Below are 17,373 nucleotides of genomic sequence, written 5' to 3' on the forward strand. Positions count from 1 at the left end.
TTAAGTAAGGTTCATGCTTGTTACTATTTTAATAAATGTGTGTGAAGATTAATCAAGTTCTGTTTAAAGTTGGTCACCGTCAATTTGCTACTCTAAGCGTGCAAGTGGCATTTCAATCGTCTAACGGCAGAAGATAAACACCCCACGACAAGACCACGAGACATATTGCTGACACTCGCCTACTTCGTTAGAGCGACAAGTCAAATAATCTGATGGTGTGTGTACCGAAGGTCTTACAGTACGCACACCACAGATTCCTAGCTCAAGACGTTCTTAAAAAACATACGTATTACGATTAGTTGTAACTAGTTAACGTAGTGTGTCCCATTTCCGTAAGGACTGCTTGTGTCAAATTCCAAACTGCAATGATATCTCATGGCGAGCTGCGGTGTTATCATCCATGAAGTTTCAGCAACAACCGTTTAGAAGCTGAAAGCGCTAGCATCACTGCACCAGGCATCCTAGACGAAAATGTAACGGTATGTTACATGTAAATTGAAGGTGGAGACAGACTTTACACATCATATAACTGATTCGCCCAGATGTGCAAGGGTAGCCGAGAGCGCTAATGCGGTGCTTCCTGTACTCTGGTAGGCGCGCCGGCCCCGGATCGAATCCGCCTGGCGGATTAACGACGAGGGCCGATGTGCCAGACAGCCTGGATGTGGTTTTTAGGCGGTTTTCCACATCCCACTAGGTGAATACCGGGCTGGTCCCCATGTTCCGCCTCAGTTACACGGCGCGCAGACATCTGAACACATTCGCACTATTCCATGGATTACACTCGACGCAGACAGTTGGGGTACACTAATTCCGTCCCGGGGGTTACGGGATGGCGGCAGGAAGGGCATCCGGCCACCCCTTAACCATTAACATGCCAAATCCGATTAACGATGGCTGACCCTGCGTAACTGCGGGACAAGGCTCAAGCGATAGAATAACTGATTCGGCTAGATGGGCAATAGATCCACCTTCTTCAGTGTGGAAGAACAAGTACATCTAACCTCCTGCGGGAATCTCAGAATAGCGACTATGGTGCAAATGGACAGGGACTGTAGGGAGGTGGTGCTCGAAGGGAATGTGTGTCAGCCATGGGGCGCGCCGAGACAGTCTGCGCAGTTGCGGTAACACTGTGTCCCGGATGCTGCTGTGGTCAACACACCTGCCTAGTAAGCAGTTGATCCCGGGTTCGAATCCCGGCCCGGTACACATTTTCACTCATCGTCCCTGATTCTGGGTAATTTACCTGTTCAGCTGGCATCATTAATCCCTTCCCTTTCCTTTCTCTCCCCCCTCCCCCCCCCCCCCCTCCACCTATCATTTACCAATGTGGGACCACAATTAACGCTGACAGGTACTGTGAGACTCTGAAAAAACTGAAACGGCCAATTCAGAACCGGAGAAGAGGAATGTTGAGCAAGGGCGTACACATTCTCCATGACAATGCTCGCCCACACATCGCTCGGCAAACCGCTGCTCTCCTGCAACAGTTTCAGTGGAACATAATCACCCACCCACCCTATAGTCCTGACTTGGCGCCCAGTGACTACCACCTGTTCCCTAGGTTAAAAGAACATTTGGCCAGAAAGCGATTCAGCTCCGACCACGAGGTGAAAGAAGAGGTTCATAACTTTCTGAACAGCATGACGGCCAGCTGGTATGACAAAAACTGCCACAGCGTCTACAAAAATGCATCGACAGAAATGGTGATTATGTCGAAAAAAAGCTAAATGTTCAAGCTGTAAACTGATGTAAACCATTGTACAAATAAACAGGTCTATGTACTTATAAAAAATAGGAGACCTTACTTTTGGAATTACCCTCGTACATATAATATATTACAGGTGCGGATTCCGAATAGTGTCTGGTCTTCCGACCATGTCCGTGGCACAAACATCAAAGTCGCAAATAAATCTCACGAAAATGTGCAAAATATCATCAAAATCGTGGCATCAGATGTGTTTCTGCACGACTCATCAAGTAGCTGTCAGGAATAGCAAAAACTACTGTGCACAGAATTTTGACAGAATATTTGAGTAAAAGGAAAGTCTGTGCGCGGTTTGTGCTATACACAGACTCGCAGGCGATCAGAAACATGCCAGAGTTCAACAGTGCAAAAACCTGCTACAGACACCCCAGAGTGGTACTGGTTTCACGGAATCCACAATAACTGGTAACGCGACATAATGTTTGCAATATGAGCCTCTTACAAAGCGGCAGTGTGCAGCGTTATTGAGCACAGAGCAGCCGAAAACAAAGGAACAGAGCTTTCAGAAGAGTCGTGTGAACACAAAGTTAACAGTTTTATTCTAATCCAAAGGAATCACGCAGAAGAAGTTTGTACTAGAACAGCAAACCGTTATTCTGAGTATTATTTCGCCGTCCTCCTTCGACTGCGGGCGAGAATTCGTCGAATTCGACCCGAATACCGAGAGGCAGGTTCCAGGTCGTCCTAGCCCACAAAGCGTAGACCGCGAGCTAGTTTTTGGCCACCAGATGTATCACGGTCCTGGATCAGCCGCCGTATTCGCCAGATTTGGCCCAAGCCGATTCTTGGCTGTTTCCCAAACTGAAGTTGGCAATGAAGAGTCGCCTTTTGGACGCACTTAAGGACATCCAAAAAAACTGTACTGCAACACTAAATGCAGTTCCAAAAAGGACCGTAGTGAGTGTCTCACAACACTTTTGAAACGATTTTAGCTGTGTACTGATTCAGAGGCAGACTATTTTGAGTAAACACCGTAATTTTGTTAACATGATCCATGACTTATTCTTCACAGCCACAATCGTAACGGAACTGGGACATAATGCGTAAGAGAAGATGGTCAAGAAGATCGCTATGAGCAGTAATGCTACAGTCACTACACATGTTGTTGCTGATGAGCTCCTCAGTTCGAAAACTGATTTAATGCAGCCCTCCATTCTAGCATCTCACAGCATAACTACTATTGCTATGAACAGCGTCGTAGGCCAAGTGCATGTCATTTAGCTCATTCCAAGTGAAACCATGTTCCATGCTGCTGCTTCATAACACTCACTCTTGATGGTACCTATACTAGTCGGACCACTGTACCTTCTGAATACGATGAAACGCTACTGAAAATCAGTGTTCTGCATTGCGGTACAGTCTCTTTTAGCGAGTTAGTAAAGTGCAGTTCGTTTGCATCTAAAAAATTCAAAAAGGTTTCAGACTTGAAGACCGTCACACAGCTGGGGCTGATGTTGATGCATGTAGCGTCGTAAATACCCAACTGCGACCCCTAATTCTATAGTGAAATTCATGCGTTTGGTAGTGTCTTTCTGCTCTACACATCTGCTCAAATTGTTTTTCCACATCCTTTATGTCGGTATGCATGCGACAGTGTGCGTACCTAATATACATAAGAAGGGGATTTTCCAGTGCACATAACCGGGGTTATACTGCTGTTTTGGATATCCCTCGGACCATTTGCATACCCAACAGAAGGTTCTTCTTGATGTCACTGTCCTGCAGTACAGGGTCCAAGTATGTATGTTACTTACTTTTTCCCGATCACGCAAATGGAGAAAATCGCTTGGTTCTTTTAGCATTTGATATGGTCTGTCGTATGCTTTATGAGACGTATGGAAGCACCATCACTTCATGGGCAATTTCTCGGAAAAACCCACAAAATGTGGTTTTTCGCTATATTTCCCACGTTACCTGTGGACCAAAACCCAGCCGAGGATTCCAGTACAGCTATACACAGCAAATGGCTGCAATTTTTACGATGAACCCCTAAGATCCTAATCTCAACCTTTAAAATTTTGTTCATAACTTTATTCGTTTGCAACACACAGAGGTTCAAATCTACCCATACTTGTATACGTAATGCACGCATGTAAAACACGGTGTGGGGAGAAACTAGTTTATAAAGTGACGTAGCACAGAGAAACATGCTTAAAGCGTCTGCATTATCATCTGGGAACCTCGTGTTATAGTACTGAAGCATCTGAATTTTTTATTTTATTTTTGCTCGTAAAATCCGTTCTGAGATGTAAAATTAGTTTTTCGTTGTTTCACTTTCACGTCAGAAAACTATCTAAATTTTGCTGACCACTACATTTCTTTTCATATGAATTACATGCTCTGCTGCTGCTCGCATTGGAGTACAAAAAATGCGAATATGTTACTATTTGTTTAAAAGACTCTGACTGGAGAGTGTGGTACCAGCTGCCTCGTTCTACGTTGCTCAGAACCTTTAAAAATTTTCCCAAATATGTCTGCGTGCGAACATATTCGCGCTTTTTTATACTGAGAGAGAAGGAGACTTGGCAGTGGGAAAGAGGCGGAAAAGTAATAAATGCTGGAATAGAGTAGAGAGTGGTTGGGTTACTACATAGAGAGCAAAGGAGACAACGCCAGTTTGAGAGAAAGAGAGGGCAACAGTGGCAGTAGAACAAAGTTGACAGCAACAGAACGGTGCTGGGAAAAGCAGACAGAGTGAAGGAACAAAGAGAAAGAGAAAGTGGGAGTGGGTGAGAGCCAGCGATAATGAGAGACAGAGAGTATTTCAGTGACAGCGAGGAATAGGGGGACAGTAAGGGTGAAAGAGGCATGCCAGCTGAAGTCAGTTATTGAGGATTACCTGTGGGTATTGTGATCGCTAAGTTCCACCCGCTATTGGAAATATTCCCAGATATTTCTTATGGGATGAGATGGGACGACTTAGCGGTAGACTCGAGTAGGGTGCAGACCTGAGCGTTAATAAAACTAGTAGCGAGGCAAAAATGAAACTCATAGGGCAGCACTACACGCTTCCAATGAGCTACCGTCCATTGCACAGTTTGACGAATTAAAGACGTGCAATGTTATATAATCCGGTGTAAGCAATGGCATTTTGCGAGCTACCTGATTCCAAATGTCCACTACATGCAATGTTCCCACGGGAACCGCTTGAGATGCTCTTACATTTACTGACAGCACTAATTTCCGTCGCGTTTGTAACCGATTGTCGCGCGACATTCGTCTCCGATCCATGACGTTTGGTACGTTTCCTTCGAGCGAATTCTGTCACATATGTCTACTTCTCCGTGCAGACCCGTAGGCAGGACTGCGTTCGAGCGATCTTACTGCACTGATTCGATACAACCTCCTGGCACATTCATCCCCATCCACTGCCACGAATAACCTCAGCGGTGGAGGGTCATACCACCGCTTGGTAGCCGTTGAGCACCATAAATAGAGCTTCAAAGCGGCCACTGTGTTCTTTTCAAGCAGTGAATAATACACTACTGGGCATTAAAATTGCTACACCAAGAAGAAATACAGATGATAAACGGGTATTCATTGGACAAATATATTATACTAGATCTGACATGTGATTATATTTTCACGCAGTTTGGGTGCACAGGTCCTGAGAAATCAGCACCCAGAACAACTACCTGTTGCCGTAAACGCCTGGGCATTGAGTCAAACAGAGTTTGGATGGCGTGTACAGGTAGAGCTGCCCATGCAGTTCAACACGATACCACAGTTCATCAAGAGTAGTGACTGGCGTTCTGTGACGAGCCAGTTGCTCGGCCGCCATTGACCAGACGTTTTCAAATGGTGAGATATCTGGAGAATGTGCTGGTCAGGGCAGCAGTCGAACATTTTTTGTATCCAGAAAGGCCCGTACAGGAACTGCCACATGCGGTCGTGCATTATCCTGCTGGAATGTAGGGTTTCGCAGGGATCGAATGAAGGGTAGAGCCGCGGGTCATAACAGATCTGAAGTGTAACGTCCACTGTTCAAAGTGCCGTCAATGCGAACATGAGGTGACCGAGACGTGTAACCAATGGCACCCCATACCATAATGTTGGGTGATATGCCAGTATGGTGATGACGAATACACGCTTCCAATGTCCGTTCACCGCGATGTTGCGAAACACGGATGCGACCATCATGATGCTGTAAACAGAACCTGGATTCATTCGAAAAAACGACGTTTTGCCATTCGTGTACCCAGGTTCGTCGTTGAGTACACCATCGCAGGCGCTCTTGTCTGTGACTCAGCGTCAAGGGTAACCGCAGCCATGGTCTCCGAGCTGATAATCCATGCTGCTGCAAACGTCGTCGAGCTGTTCGTGCAGATGGTTGTTGTCTTGCAAAGGTCCCCATCTGTTGACTCAGGGATAGCGATCCGTTACAGCCATGGGGATAAGATGCCTGTCACCTCGACTGCTAGTGATACGAGGCCGTTGGGATCCAGCACGGCGTTCCGTATTACCCTCCAGATCTCACCGATTCCATATTCTGCTAACAGTTATTGGGTCTGGAGCAACGCGAGCAGCAATGTCGCGATACGATAAACCGCAATCGCGATAGGCTACAATTCGACCTTTATCAAAGTCGGAAACGTGATGGTAGGTATTTCTCCTCCTTACACGAGGCATCACAACAACGTTTCATCAGGCAACGCCGGTTAACTGCTGTTTGTGTGTATGAGAAATCGGTTGGAAGCTTTCCTCATGGCAGCACGTTACATATGTCGCCACCGGCGGCAACCTTGTGTGAATGCTCTGAAAAGCTAATCATTTGCATATCACAGCATCTCCTTCCTGTCGGTTAAATTTCGGGTCTGTAGCACGTCATCTTCGTGGTGCAGCAATTTTAATGGCCAGTAGTTTATTTTGTGCGGTGAGTTTGCAATCTGAGGCTTTTCAGTTGTTGTGTTATGGAACAGGATAATACATGAATGTATAGTATCCCTTTGGGTGGAGGAGGTCAGAAGGAGCGCCGCCAGTGTGCCGGACTCACCTCCTCGAGGTAGGCGGACGTCTGGACGGTCTCGTGCTTGCGGCCCGCCACCGGCGGCGGGGACCCGATGCGCAGCCCCAGCCGGCCCTGCTGCGCGTGCGCGCGCTTCCTGGCCAGCGCCCGGCGCCGCACCTCGGCCTGGCGCGCCGCCTGCGACTCCCCATCCGTCTGCAACAAGCGGCCAGTCAGGCGCAGCGGAAACACTGCAGGGTGCGACTACAGCAGCACTGCCGCGGCTCACAGTATACCGAGGCAAATCGCTTCAGCTACGACAACGCTTTTAAAACAGCGCATCAATGGATTCTTTGTAGAATAATTTCATTTTAAGGCTGTGTGGCACATAAACTGAGTTTTGCGAGATTGTTGACATTTGTCTTACGGGCATAGAGCCGTCATCAAAGGCACAATTCTCTGCCTATCTTTTCGTCTTCCAATTATGAAGACGTCATCACAGACTTTAACGATGCAGACAGGAATTACAGACTCGAACGTCAGGCAGAGAATTTTGCCTTGCACCGTGGCTTTCGCCAATAAAAAAAATATCAGCACATACGCAAATACCGGCCTGAAAGCCTGCATTCTATAATTAAACTCAGTCTTGTTCAATTGATATTTGTTTATTAATAATCAATTTTCCGCTTGTTAGGCAATAACAGGACTAGCGCTTTTGGTGTCATATAGTTTAAGTTTGGCTTATGTAAATATTTAGAACGTAGAGTTATAGTTTTATTCACTGGTGTACATCGAAATACACTCATGCTCACAAATTACGGATAATGCTGATACATGCTGAAACAATGCTGTGGTGGGCGGTTTGCGGATTTGAATCACCTCGGAGTATGACCATGCGGTGCATTTGACCTGCGGTTGTCCCACGGCGGCGCTGGCAGCTGTCCACATACGCAGAGGTGTATTGGTGCATGTCAGAGTACGGGTTAAGTGTGCAGACGTTTTCAGACGTGCTAATGGTGTCTGTGTGCTGAAAATGGCTCAAAGAACACATATTGATGACGTTATGAGGCGTAGAATGCTAGGGCGACTGGAGGCTGGTCAAACACAACAGGTTGTAGCAGGGGCCCTCCGTGTGCCACAAAGTGTGATCTCACGATCCAGCAGATAGGAAACGTGTCCAGGCGCTACAGCACAGGACGTCCACAGTGTACAACACCACAAGAAGACCGATATCTCACCATCAGTGCCCGTAGACGGCCACGGAGTACTGCAGGTAGCCTTGCTCGGGGCCTTTCCGCAACGACTGGAACAGTTGTCTCCAGACACACAGTTTACAGACGACTGAACAGACATGGTTTATTCGCCTGGAGAACTGCAAGGTGCATTCCACTGACCCCTCGTCACAGGAGAGCCCGTAAAGGCTGGAGTCAGGAACACAGTACACGGTCACTGGAACAGTGATCCCAGGTCATGTTCACGGACGAGTCCAGGTATAGTCTGAACAGTGATTTCTGCCGGGTTTTCATCTGGCGTGAACCAGGAACCAGATACCAACCCCTTAATGTCCTTGAAAGGGACATGTATGGAGGTCGTGGTTTGATGGTGTCTTTGACAGAAGAACTGTAACCAGTCAGGTGTATCGGGATGTCATTTTGTACCAGTACGTCCACCTTTCCAGGTTTGCAGTTCGTCCCTCCTTCCTCCTGATGGATGATAACACACAGCCCCATCGAGCTGCCATCGTGGAGGAGTACCTTGAAACAGAAGATATTAGGTGAATGGAGTGGCCTGCCTGTTCTCCAGACTTAAACCCCATCGAGCACGTCTGGGATGCTCTCGGTCGAGGTATCGCTGCACGTCTTCAAACCCCTACGACACTTCAGGAGCTCCTACAGGCACTGGTGCAAGAGTGGGAGGATATACCCCAGCGGCTGCTCGACCATCTGATCCAGAGTATGCCAACCCGTTGTGAGACCTGTGTACGTGTGCATGGTGATCACATCCCATACTGATGTCGGGGTACATGCGCATGAAACAGTGGCCTTTTGTAGCACATGTGTTTCGGGACGGTTTTCTCAACTCATCACCAATACCGTGGACTTACAGATCTGTATCGTGTGTGTTCCCTGTGTGCCTATGCTATTTGCGCCAGTTTTGTGTAGTTCCACGTCGTGTGGCACCACATTATGCAATTATCCTTAATTTATGAGCATGAGTGTAGTTATCCAGAAAGGGAGTACCAATTGGCACCATTAATCTTAAGATTGTAATACTGTTTGTCAAACTACGTAACCATATAGAGATCGTAATTGCCATTTCAACCACTGACGCGTGTCGCGTAGATATCTGCAGGTAGTTTGTTTTCTTGGCAATAGAAATTCGGATTTGTAGCAACCAGACCGGTAGCGAAAAGTGTTGCTCGAATCCTTATATGCGAACTAAAAAAATGATTGTGCAGCTTTGAACACTTTGGCCAATATTTCAACCACCAACAGTTTAGAAACGTTTAAGGTATTAAATAACCAGTTTTTCACTTGAAAACAATTCGTTCGCCTATGAATTCAGAGACAGCAAAGGACTTGGAAGAGCAGTTGAACGGAATGGATAGTGTCTTGAAAGGAGGATATAAGATGAACATAAACAAAAGCAAAACAAGGATAATAGAATGTAATCGAATTAAGTCTGGTGATGCTGGGAATTAGATTAGGAAATGAGACACTTAAGGTAGTAAAGGAGTTCTGCCATTTGGGGAGCAAAATAACTGATGATGGTCGATGTAGAGAGGATATAAAATGTAGACTGACAATGGCAAGGAAAGCATTTCTGAAAAAGAGAAATTTGTTAACATCGAGTATAGGTTTAAGGGTCAAGAAGTCGTTTCTGAAAGTATTTGTATGGAGTGTAGCCGTGTATGGAAGTGAAACATGGACGATAAATAGTTTGGACAAGAAGAGAATAGAAGCTTTCGAAATGTGGTGCTACAGAAGAATCCTGAAGATTAGGTGGGTAGATCACGTAACTAATGAGGAGGTATTGAATAGAATTGGGGAGAAGAGGAGTTTGTGGCACAACTTGACTAGAAGAAGGGATCGGTTGGTAGGAAATGTTCTGAGGCATCAAGGGATCACCAATTTAGTACTGGAGGACAGAGTGGAGGGAAAAAATCGTAGAGGGAGACCAAGAGATGAATACACTAAGCAGATTCAGAAGGATGTAGGTTGCAGTAGGTACTGGGAGATGAAGAAGCTTGCACAGGATAGAGTAGCATGGAGAGCTGCATCAAACCAGTCTCATGACTGAAGACAACAACAACAACAACAACAATGATACGTGTACCTGCGGCTACCTGTAAGTATTCATCTACACTGTGTAGCGGACAGTTGATAATGATCGGACATTTATGCGGGAAAGTAGACTAACCTGTAGACTGTAAGTGCCTCGAAGCGTCCTAAAATGAATTAATGTGCAAGGAACCAGACCTTGGAAAGTAAAGATCTTAACAAATATATAAAAGTAATGATCATCGCGTTAGGAAGTAAATGTCGAATCGACTGATCGTCATTCGTCTTATATATTAAACACAGTAAACAGTTATTGACTTTTACTTACAATGCTGCACAATAATTTTCTGGGGAATGAAGATGAGAGGGGATGAATGTAAATTATGGTTACTGTACCAGACAGATATAAGCACCACATGGCCTGCACATTATAAACCAACACACAAACTGACAAGAATTATTATTGCTATTTTTTGCGCTCAACAGACACAGCTTGCTGTGTGTTATGCTGATTCACGATAACCTAATGACACTGTAAATGTGCAAGAGCATCGCAGTTTCCGCAATGAATTTTAGTAAAATAGTACAAAATGATGAAACAAAATATTAGTTCACAGATTGTGTGAACGTAGAATAAAGGTATATCGGACTATAAAAAGTAGTAGTTTTGTAAATTAAGACGATACAGTGTTGCATTTAGGACTGAAAGTTTTTATGCACACAATGTCTGACACAAAAGCATGAAATGGGTTGTGCAAATTCGTGTACTTATCGTACAAGGTCATTTAGTTGTGGCCCTCTTCTCCGTAGGACCCGTTCAGTTATAAGAAATCTGCACTTTATACATCCACTTCTCAAAACGTTTCTACGCGACGTCTTACGTGATTGTATTCAGGATGTCCGCCGTTTCCGTTCTTGTCTCCTGCATGGTGGTAAAGTGAGTCTCTTTTGGCGACTATATGATTTTCGGAATTACGAAAGTAACACACGGTGTTCAAACAGCAGCGTGATGTGCCATTGGCGAGATGAGTAGTCAGACTTCACTTCACCTGTAAAGCACTATACTAATGAGAGATGCAGACGTTCCTCCACAAGTGAATTTTTTATCCTTCTCTCATATTCACTTGAACATTATTCCCGAAATGTGTTCATAATTTTTTCCTCTTCTTTCAAGTAACTACCAATCCCACAATAATGACGTCTTAGATATCGAGGAATAGGATAACCATAGCGTTTAACCTCTAGATCAAGCAAAGTGCCCAGTGATAAGACATTGCACATGCATATGGGAGGATGGCGTTTCCATTCCCTGCCCTGCCATCCAGTTTTGGGTTTTTAGTGGTTTTCTTCACTCTCATGGGGGAACTGCAGCGATGTTTACTTCGAAAAAGATACAGCTAACTTCCTTTCCCGTTGTTCCCAATGCGAGTTAGTGTTTGCGTCCGCTAATGACGTCGACGTTTATGAGATGTTAAACCCTAATTTTCCTCGAGCCTTTATCAACTCACACAATCTTTTTTTTCTGTTGGGTAGCCGCGCGGTTTTGCACGCCTTGTCACGGTCCGCACGGCTCCCACAGTCGGAGGTTCGAGTCCTTCCTCGGGCATCGGTGTGTGTTTTGTCCTTAGCGTGAGTTACTTTCAGTTAGATTAACTAGTGTGTAAGCTTATGGATCGATGACCTGAGCAGTTTGGTCCCACAAGATCTTACCAAAAATTTACAATTTTGCTGTTAACGAAAATGGTGATTTCCATTGCGTGAACTGTTGCTTCCTTCCCTGAGCGTACGGGAAAATCCAGGCCTAGGCCCCATCAACTGAAATACCAGTGTTCCATCAGTTCCAAAAGATCTTTCTCTGTTGCTACAAATGAGAGTGCCAGTCTATCAGAACCATTTTCTGTTATAAACAATCGATTATATTTGAACTGCAGTTACTAGATTTACTTGAAAAACATTTACAGCTAAACAGCAATTTAGAAAACCGTAATGGAAGTCACTCTTGATTCCACTAGCCATATCACCTTTCCGAGTCACGTGTAATTCTGTCCGGCTTTGAGTATATTTTCAAGACAAAGTACACTATTTTATTTGGAAGTGGTGGGAAGTCAGAAAACTAGCAGTGATCCTCACGTTGGACACGTAAATGCACAGTCGGATACAGAGATTGACATCTACATCTACATCACTACTCTGCAATTCATACGTAAGTGCCTGGCAGAGGGTTCATCGTATCATTTTAATTCGATCTCTCTACCGTTCCACACTCAAACAGCGCGCGGGAAAAACGAACGCTTAAATCATTCCGTGCAAACTCTGAATTCTGGTATTTTATTACAATGATCGTTTCTCCTTACGCAAGTGAGTGTCAACAAAACACTTACGCATTCGGAGGAGAACATTGGAGATCTGTTGTGTTTGAGTAATTGAAATCATCTGCTAGTGAAATTCACATTCCGCGCTGTAAAATAACGAGTACTTATAGTGTAGAATATCCCAACATGGTGCGAATATTGTCAGAGAAATGGAACTTGATGGTTTCTGTCTGAAAATACTAGCAGCGGATTCCTGACCAAAGAATACCCTATGAAAGAATTCTTTCCAGGATGTTAGAGATACTGTGTGGATCATGCTCTTTCCCGTTACTGACATCGTTCCCATTTATGAGACTTTCAGATAGCTGGACGACGTGAAGTAGCGTGACAAACCGTTGTCGACTTGATTTTCTCCATTTTTAATGACCCTAACACCTCTTCATACACGCTGGATGTTCATACGTCCCTTTCTTTCCGCGTAGACTCCTTAAACTGAAGCGATTCTGTCACTAGCGCTTTTGACAATAGATATACCACCAAAGAGACATGCAAACGGTAACCCTGTGACTACCATCGGATCGTACGTGTCCCACGACAAGTCATGAGAGAGCAGTGGGAATTTGCTGCATCTTATTCTTGTTTATCAATGCCCCGTGGCAAACGGAGGCTTGCCAGTGGTTTGCAGAATTCTTATAATTACAGATAGCGCCTGTAGGTTGCGCTGTCCTCAAGTTTCGTCGCTAGCCCTCGTTTCTACACTCCTGGAAATTGAAATAAGAACACCGTGAATTCATTGCCCCAGGAAGGGGAAACTTTATTGACACATTCCTGGGGTCAGATACATCACATGATCACACTGACAGAACCACAGGCACATAGACACAGGCAACAGAGCATGCACAATGTCGGCACTAGTACAGTGTATATCCACCTTTCGCAGCAATGCAGGCTGCTATTCTCCCATGGAGACGATCGTAGAGATGCTGGATGTAGTCCTGCGGAACGGCTTGCCATGCCATTTCCACCTGGCGCCTCAGTTGGACCAGCGTTCGTGCTGGACGTGCAGACCGCGTGAGACGACGCTTCATCCAGTCCCAAACATGCTCAATGGGGGACAGATCCGGAGATCTTGCTGGCCAGGGTAGTTGACTTACACCTTCTAGAGCACGTTGGGTGGCACGGGATACATGCGGACGTGCATTGTCCTGTTGGAACCGCAAGTTCCCTTGCCGGTCTAGGAATGGTAGAACGATGGGTTCGATGACGGTTTGGATGTACCGTGCACTATTCAGTGTCCCCTCGACGATCACCAGTGGTGTACGGCCAGTGTAGGAGATCGCTCCCCACACCATGATGCCGGGTGTTGGCCCTGTGTGCCCCGGTCGTATGCAGTCCTGATTGTGGCGCTCACTTGCACGGCGCCAAACACGCATACGACCATCATTGGCACCAAGGCAGAAGCGACTCTCATCGCTGAAGACGACACGTCTCCATTTGTCCCTCCATTCACGCCTGTCGCGACACCACTGGAGGCGGGCTGCACGATGTTGGGGCGTGAGCGGAAGACGGCCTAGCGGTGTGCGGGACTGTAGCCCAGCTTCATGGAGATGGTTGCGAATGGTCCTCGCCGATACCCCAGGAGCAACAGTGTCCCTAATTTGCTGGGAAGTGGCGGTGCGGTCCCCTACGGCACTGCGTAGGATCCTACGGTCTTGGCGTGCATCGGTGCGTCGCTGCGGTCCGGTCCCAGGTCGACGGGCACGTGCACCTTCCGCCGACCACTGGCGACAACATCGATCTACTGTGGAGACCTCACGCACCACGTGTTGAGCAATTCGGCGGTACGTCCACCCGGCCTCCCGCATGCCCACTATACGCCCTCGCTCAAAGTCCGTCAACTGCACATACGGTTCACGTCCACGCTGTCGCGGCATGTTAAAGACTGCGATGGAGCTCCGTATGCCACGGCAAACTGGCTGACACTGACGGCGGCGGTGCACAAATGCTGCGCAGCTAGCGCCATTCGACGGCCAACACCGCGGTTCCTGGTGTGTCCGCTGTGCCGTGCGTGTGATCATTGCTTGTACAGCCCTCTCGCAGTGTCCGGAGCAAGTATGGTGGGTCTGACACACCGGTGTCAATGTGTTCTTTTTTCCATTTCCAGGAGTGTATATTTGTCAATCGCGCCTGCATGTAGGCAACCCAGTTACCAACCTTGCAATGCGAGCTGCCGTTGTGCTTACCTCGACACATCGTGTCAACAAATTCGACGCACGTATTGATGTTTGCCACATCACAAGCGAAGCCCAAATTATGACGTCTACGCGAGTTACAAACTGGGAGAGATGTTCTCTCCACTGATGTGTGTCTGTGTTCTGTACGCCCTGTAGTCGCTTATGAAATTTCAGAGGTACCCACGAATAACCCTTTATGTCATACCATTCCCATTGTTGGAAAATGGAACGGTAGAAAATATTCGTTTCATATTGTAACTTCTGACTGCTACACAAACGACAATAACTATACATTAAGGTCTTTGAAAAAACAAATAGTATTCAGATGATTGAAAGATCATTTAAGCAATATAGGGAAAAGAATAACAGAGTGGCAGAGCTACACAGCGTGCGTAGGTTAACCTGTGCTCATCAACAGCTATGATACTCGTTTCTATTAAGCGTTGTAGAACATCGCTCAGCGTAGTGTGTCGTCTACAAGCATTACATGGTGAGTGAAATGTTAATCATCAATTTGTCTTCGTGGCCGTTTTCCTCAGCTCGTATAGAAATATTCGTTTTATAAGTTCTTTTTTTCTTGCTGCAGTCTATATTTACTTATGTCCCACACACGTCTAGCCTTTTACATTAAGGCACCTTCAGTGGATTTCATGTGGAATGACACAGTCTTGTTTTCATACGAGGTACTTACGGATAAGACAACAGCTCACGTCGTAGTTTCTACATGAATCAATTATTACTAACAGTTATTATTTCGTACTCCTGAAATCTGCGTTTTTGCTGATCTGGTCTGGATGTCGAACTGTCGCTTCAAAAAGATCACGACTTGCAAATTTGTCGATGTTTCATAAGTTAAGTAACAGCGAAACCTCCGATCTATGATCGAATGAGACGCAAATTTCGACAGGATGAACAAACAACTTTAAGCAAAAATAATGACGCGAAATGTTCCCTAATACGAGGGTTGTTTGGAAAGTAAGGAACGATCGGTCGCGAAATGGAAACCACAGCGAAAATAAAAACTATTTTCTTTGTACATTTAGCTACACCTTCCACGTACTTCTCTACATAGTCGGCGCTCCGACTCCGACATTTGTCGGAGCGTTATACCAAATTTCCAACACCATCGTCATAGAAGGCAACCGCCTGTGCTTTCCGATAATTCTCTACGCTGATGTACAGCGCGTAGCCTGCGCCCAAGTGTTGTCTTCGTATCCAGCGTTTCATGTGAACAGAGATGATACTCAGGACGAGCCAATTAGGGCTGTGTTGTGGGTGATCGAACACTTTAAATCGGAAAGGCTGCAGGGGCGTCTTCACTGCCCCTGCAGAGTGCGGCTGAGAATTGCCATGAAGAAAGAAGTGCGTGGCAGTTGTGTTAGGTGGGCTGCATTCATTAAGGCGAAGCCTCTCAGTGGGCCCTCCTACTTGGTGGCGGACATTGTTGTTCTAGGCACCTTTACTCGCTCACAGTGCGCTCACAACTGCAAAGAGCGTCTTGAAGCGATCGATGGGCATAGTAGAGACACTGCCCAAAACGTCTGTGAAAAGCCTCATCGGATTTTCACAGTGGTTTCCATTTCGCGACCGGTCGTTCCTCACTTTCCTAATAGCACTAGTACATAAGGATGGTTATAGGAAGTGTCTCATTTTCCTACAGAAGGTAGTATAAGTAAAGATTAGAATAAAAGTTCCTGCAATGATGCATCCAGAAATCAATACCTTTTGAGATAAGGGCCAATCTGTCCCCTCATTCCCATCTGTCTGTTACTTTGAACCAGACACAATAGGCATTACTCGATATGGTTATATGGTTATCATAGCCCTTCTTCGCAGTGAAACACATACGCTTTCAGATACACTTGGCTCCATTCAGACTGCATTACATGCATTGGTTACACGCTCCTGTAAAGCCTGCATATTGTCCATGGGTTAGGTATGCACTAGTGTCTTTGATGTTCCCATAGCCATAAATCCAACGGGTTCACGTCTGGTGAATGGGGTGGCCTCGCTACCAGACTTCTCGACCAATCCATAGCCCATAAACCTTGCACTGAGGTGAGATACTGTCACATCATCCACAGAAATTGGGGCATAAACCAAAATCGTTATCTTTCTGCAAGCGTAACGCTTCAAATAGAGCTGGTAATTTAACGCTTAGAAACCTGTGATACACAGCATCTGTTAACCTGTTCAGCAGAGTTTATGTCCCTGTAGTCTATCACCGATAATTCCTGCCCATAATGAGGCGATCATGATGCCTCACCACAATGATTGCTGCTCAGACGTGAGTCTTGTGATACATCACTATCCCGTGTCTTACTCGATAGCTGAGTGGTCAGCGCGGCCGAATCCACCCAAGGGGCCTGGGTTCGATTCCCAGCTGCACTGGCGGATTTTCTCCGCTCGGGGGCAGAGTGTCGCGTTGTCTCCATCATCTTATCATCCTCATCGATATGCAAATCGCCGAAATGACGTCCACTAAAAAGACACGAACCAAGCGATCGGTCCACCCGACAGGAGGCTCTAGCCTCAACACATTTCATTTCACTATGCCGTCTCGTGTGGAGGCTCCATCATGCGTAAATACGAGGGTTGGAACTTTAATAGTAGCAACTATTTATTTACAGTTCGTACAAAATAGATAAGTGTTTCAAAGTTTTACTGACGTTCAAGGTAGTCACCAGCATTGTGTATAACCCGTTGCCAGCGATGTGGAAGTCGTAGGATGCTCTTAGCAGTGCCAGTTGTGTTGACAGTTCGAGTGGCACGGTCTATTGCCCGACGAATTTGTAGCAGTTCTGAACTGAATGCCGTGAAGCATTTCCTCCAG

General features: G+C 46.0%; 1 protein-coding gene across 1 annotated transcript in view; it reads right to left on the minus strand.

Annotated features, from left to right (window-relative positions):
• The window catches only part of LOC124712287 (radial spoke head protein 3 homolog), a 465,651-nt gene that overhangs the window by 88,556 nt on the left and 359,722 nt on the right, over positions 1 to 17,373 (minus strand). Inside the window, exon 3 of the mRNA XM_047242581.1 lies at positions 6,762 to 6,929. Within this exon, the coding sequence (XP_047098537.1) occupies positions 6,762 to 6,929 (168 nt within the window). The remainder of the gene's footprint in view (positions 1 to 6,761; positions 6,930 to 17,373) is intronic.

This window comes from Schistocerca piceifrons, chromosome 8, assembly GCF_021461385.2.
Source record: "Schistocerca piceifrons isolate TAMUIC-IGC-003096 chromosome 8, iqSchPice1.1, whole genome shotgun sequence".
NCBI lineage: Eukaryota > Metazoa > Arthropoda > Insecta > Orthoptera > Acrididae > Schistocerca > Schistocerca piceifrons.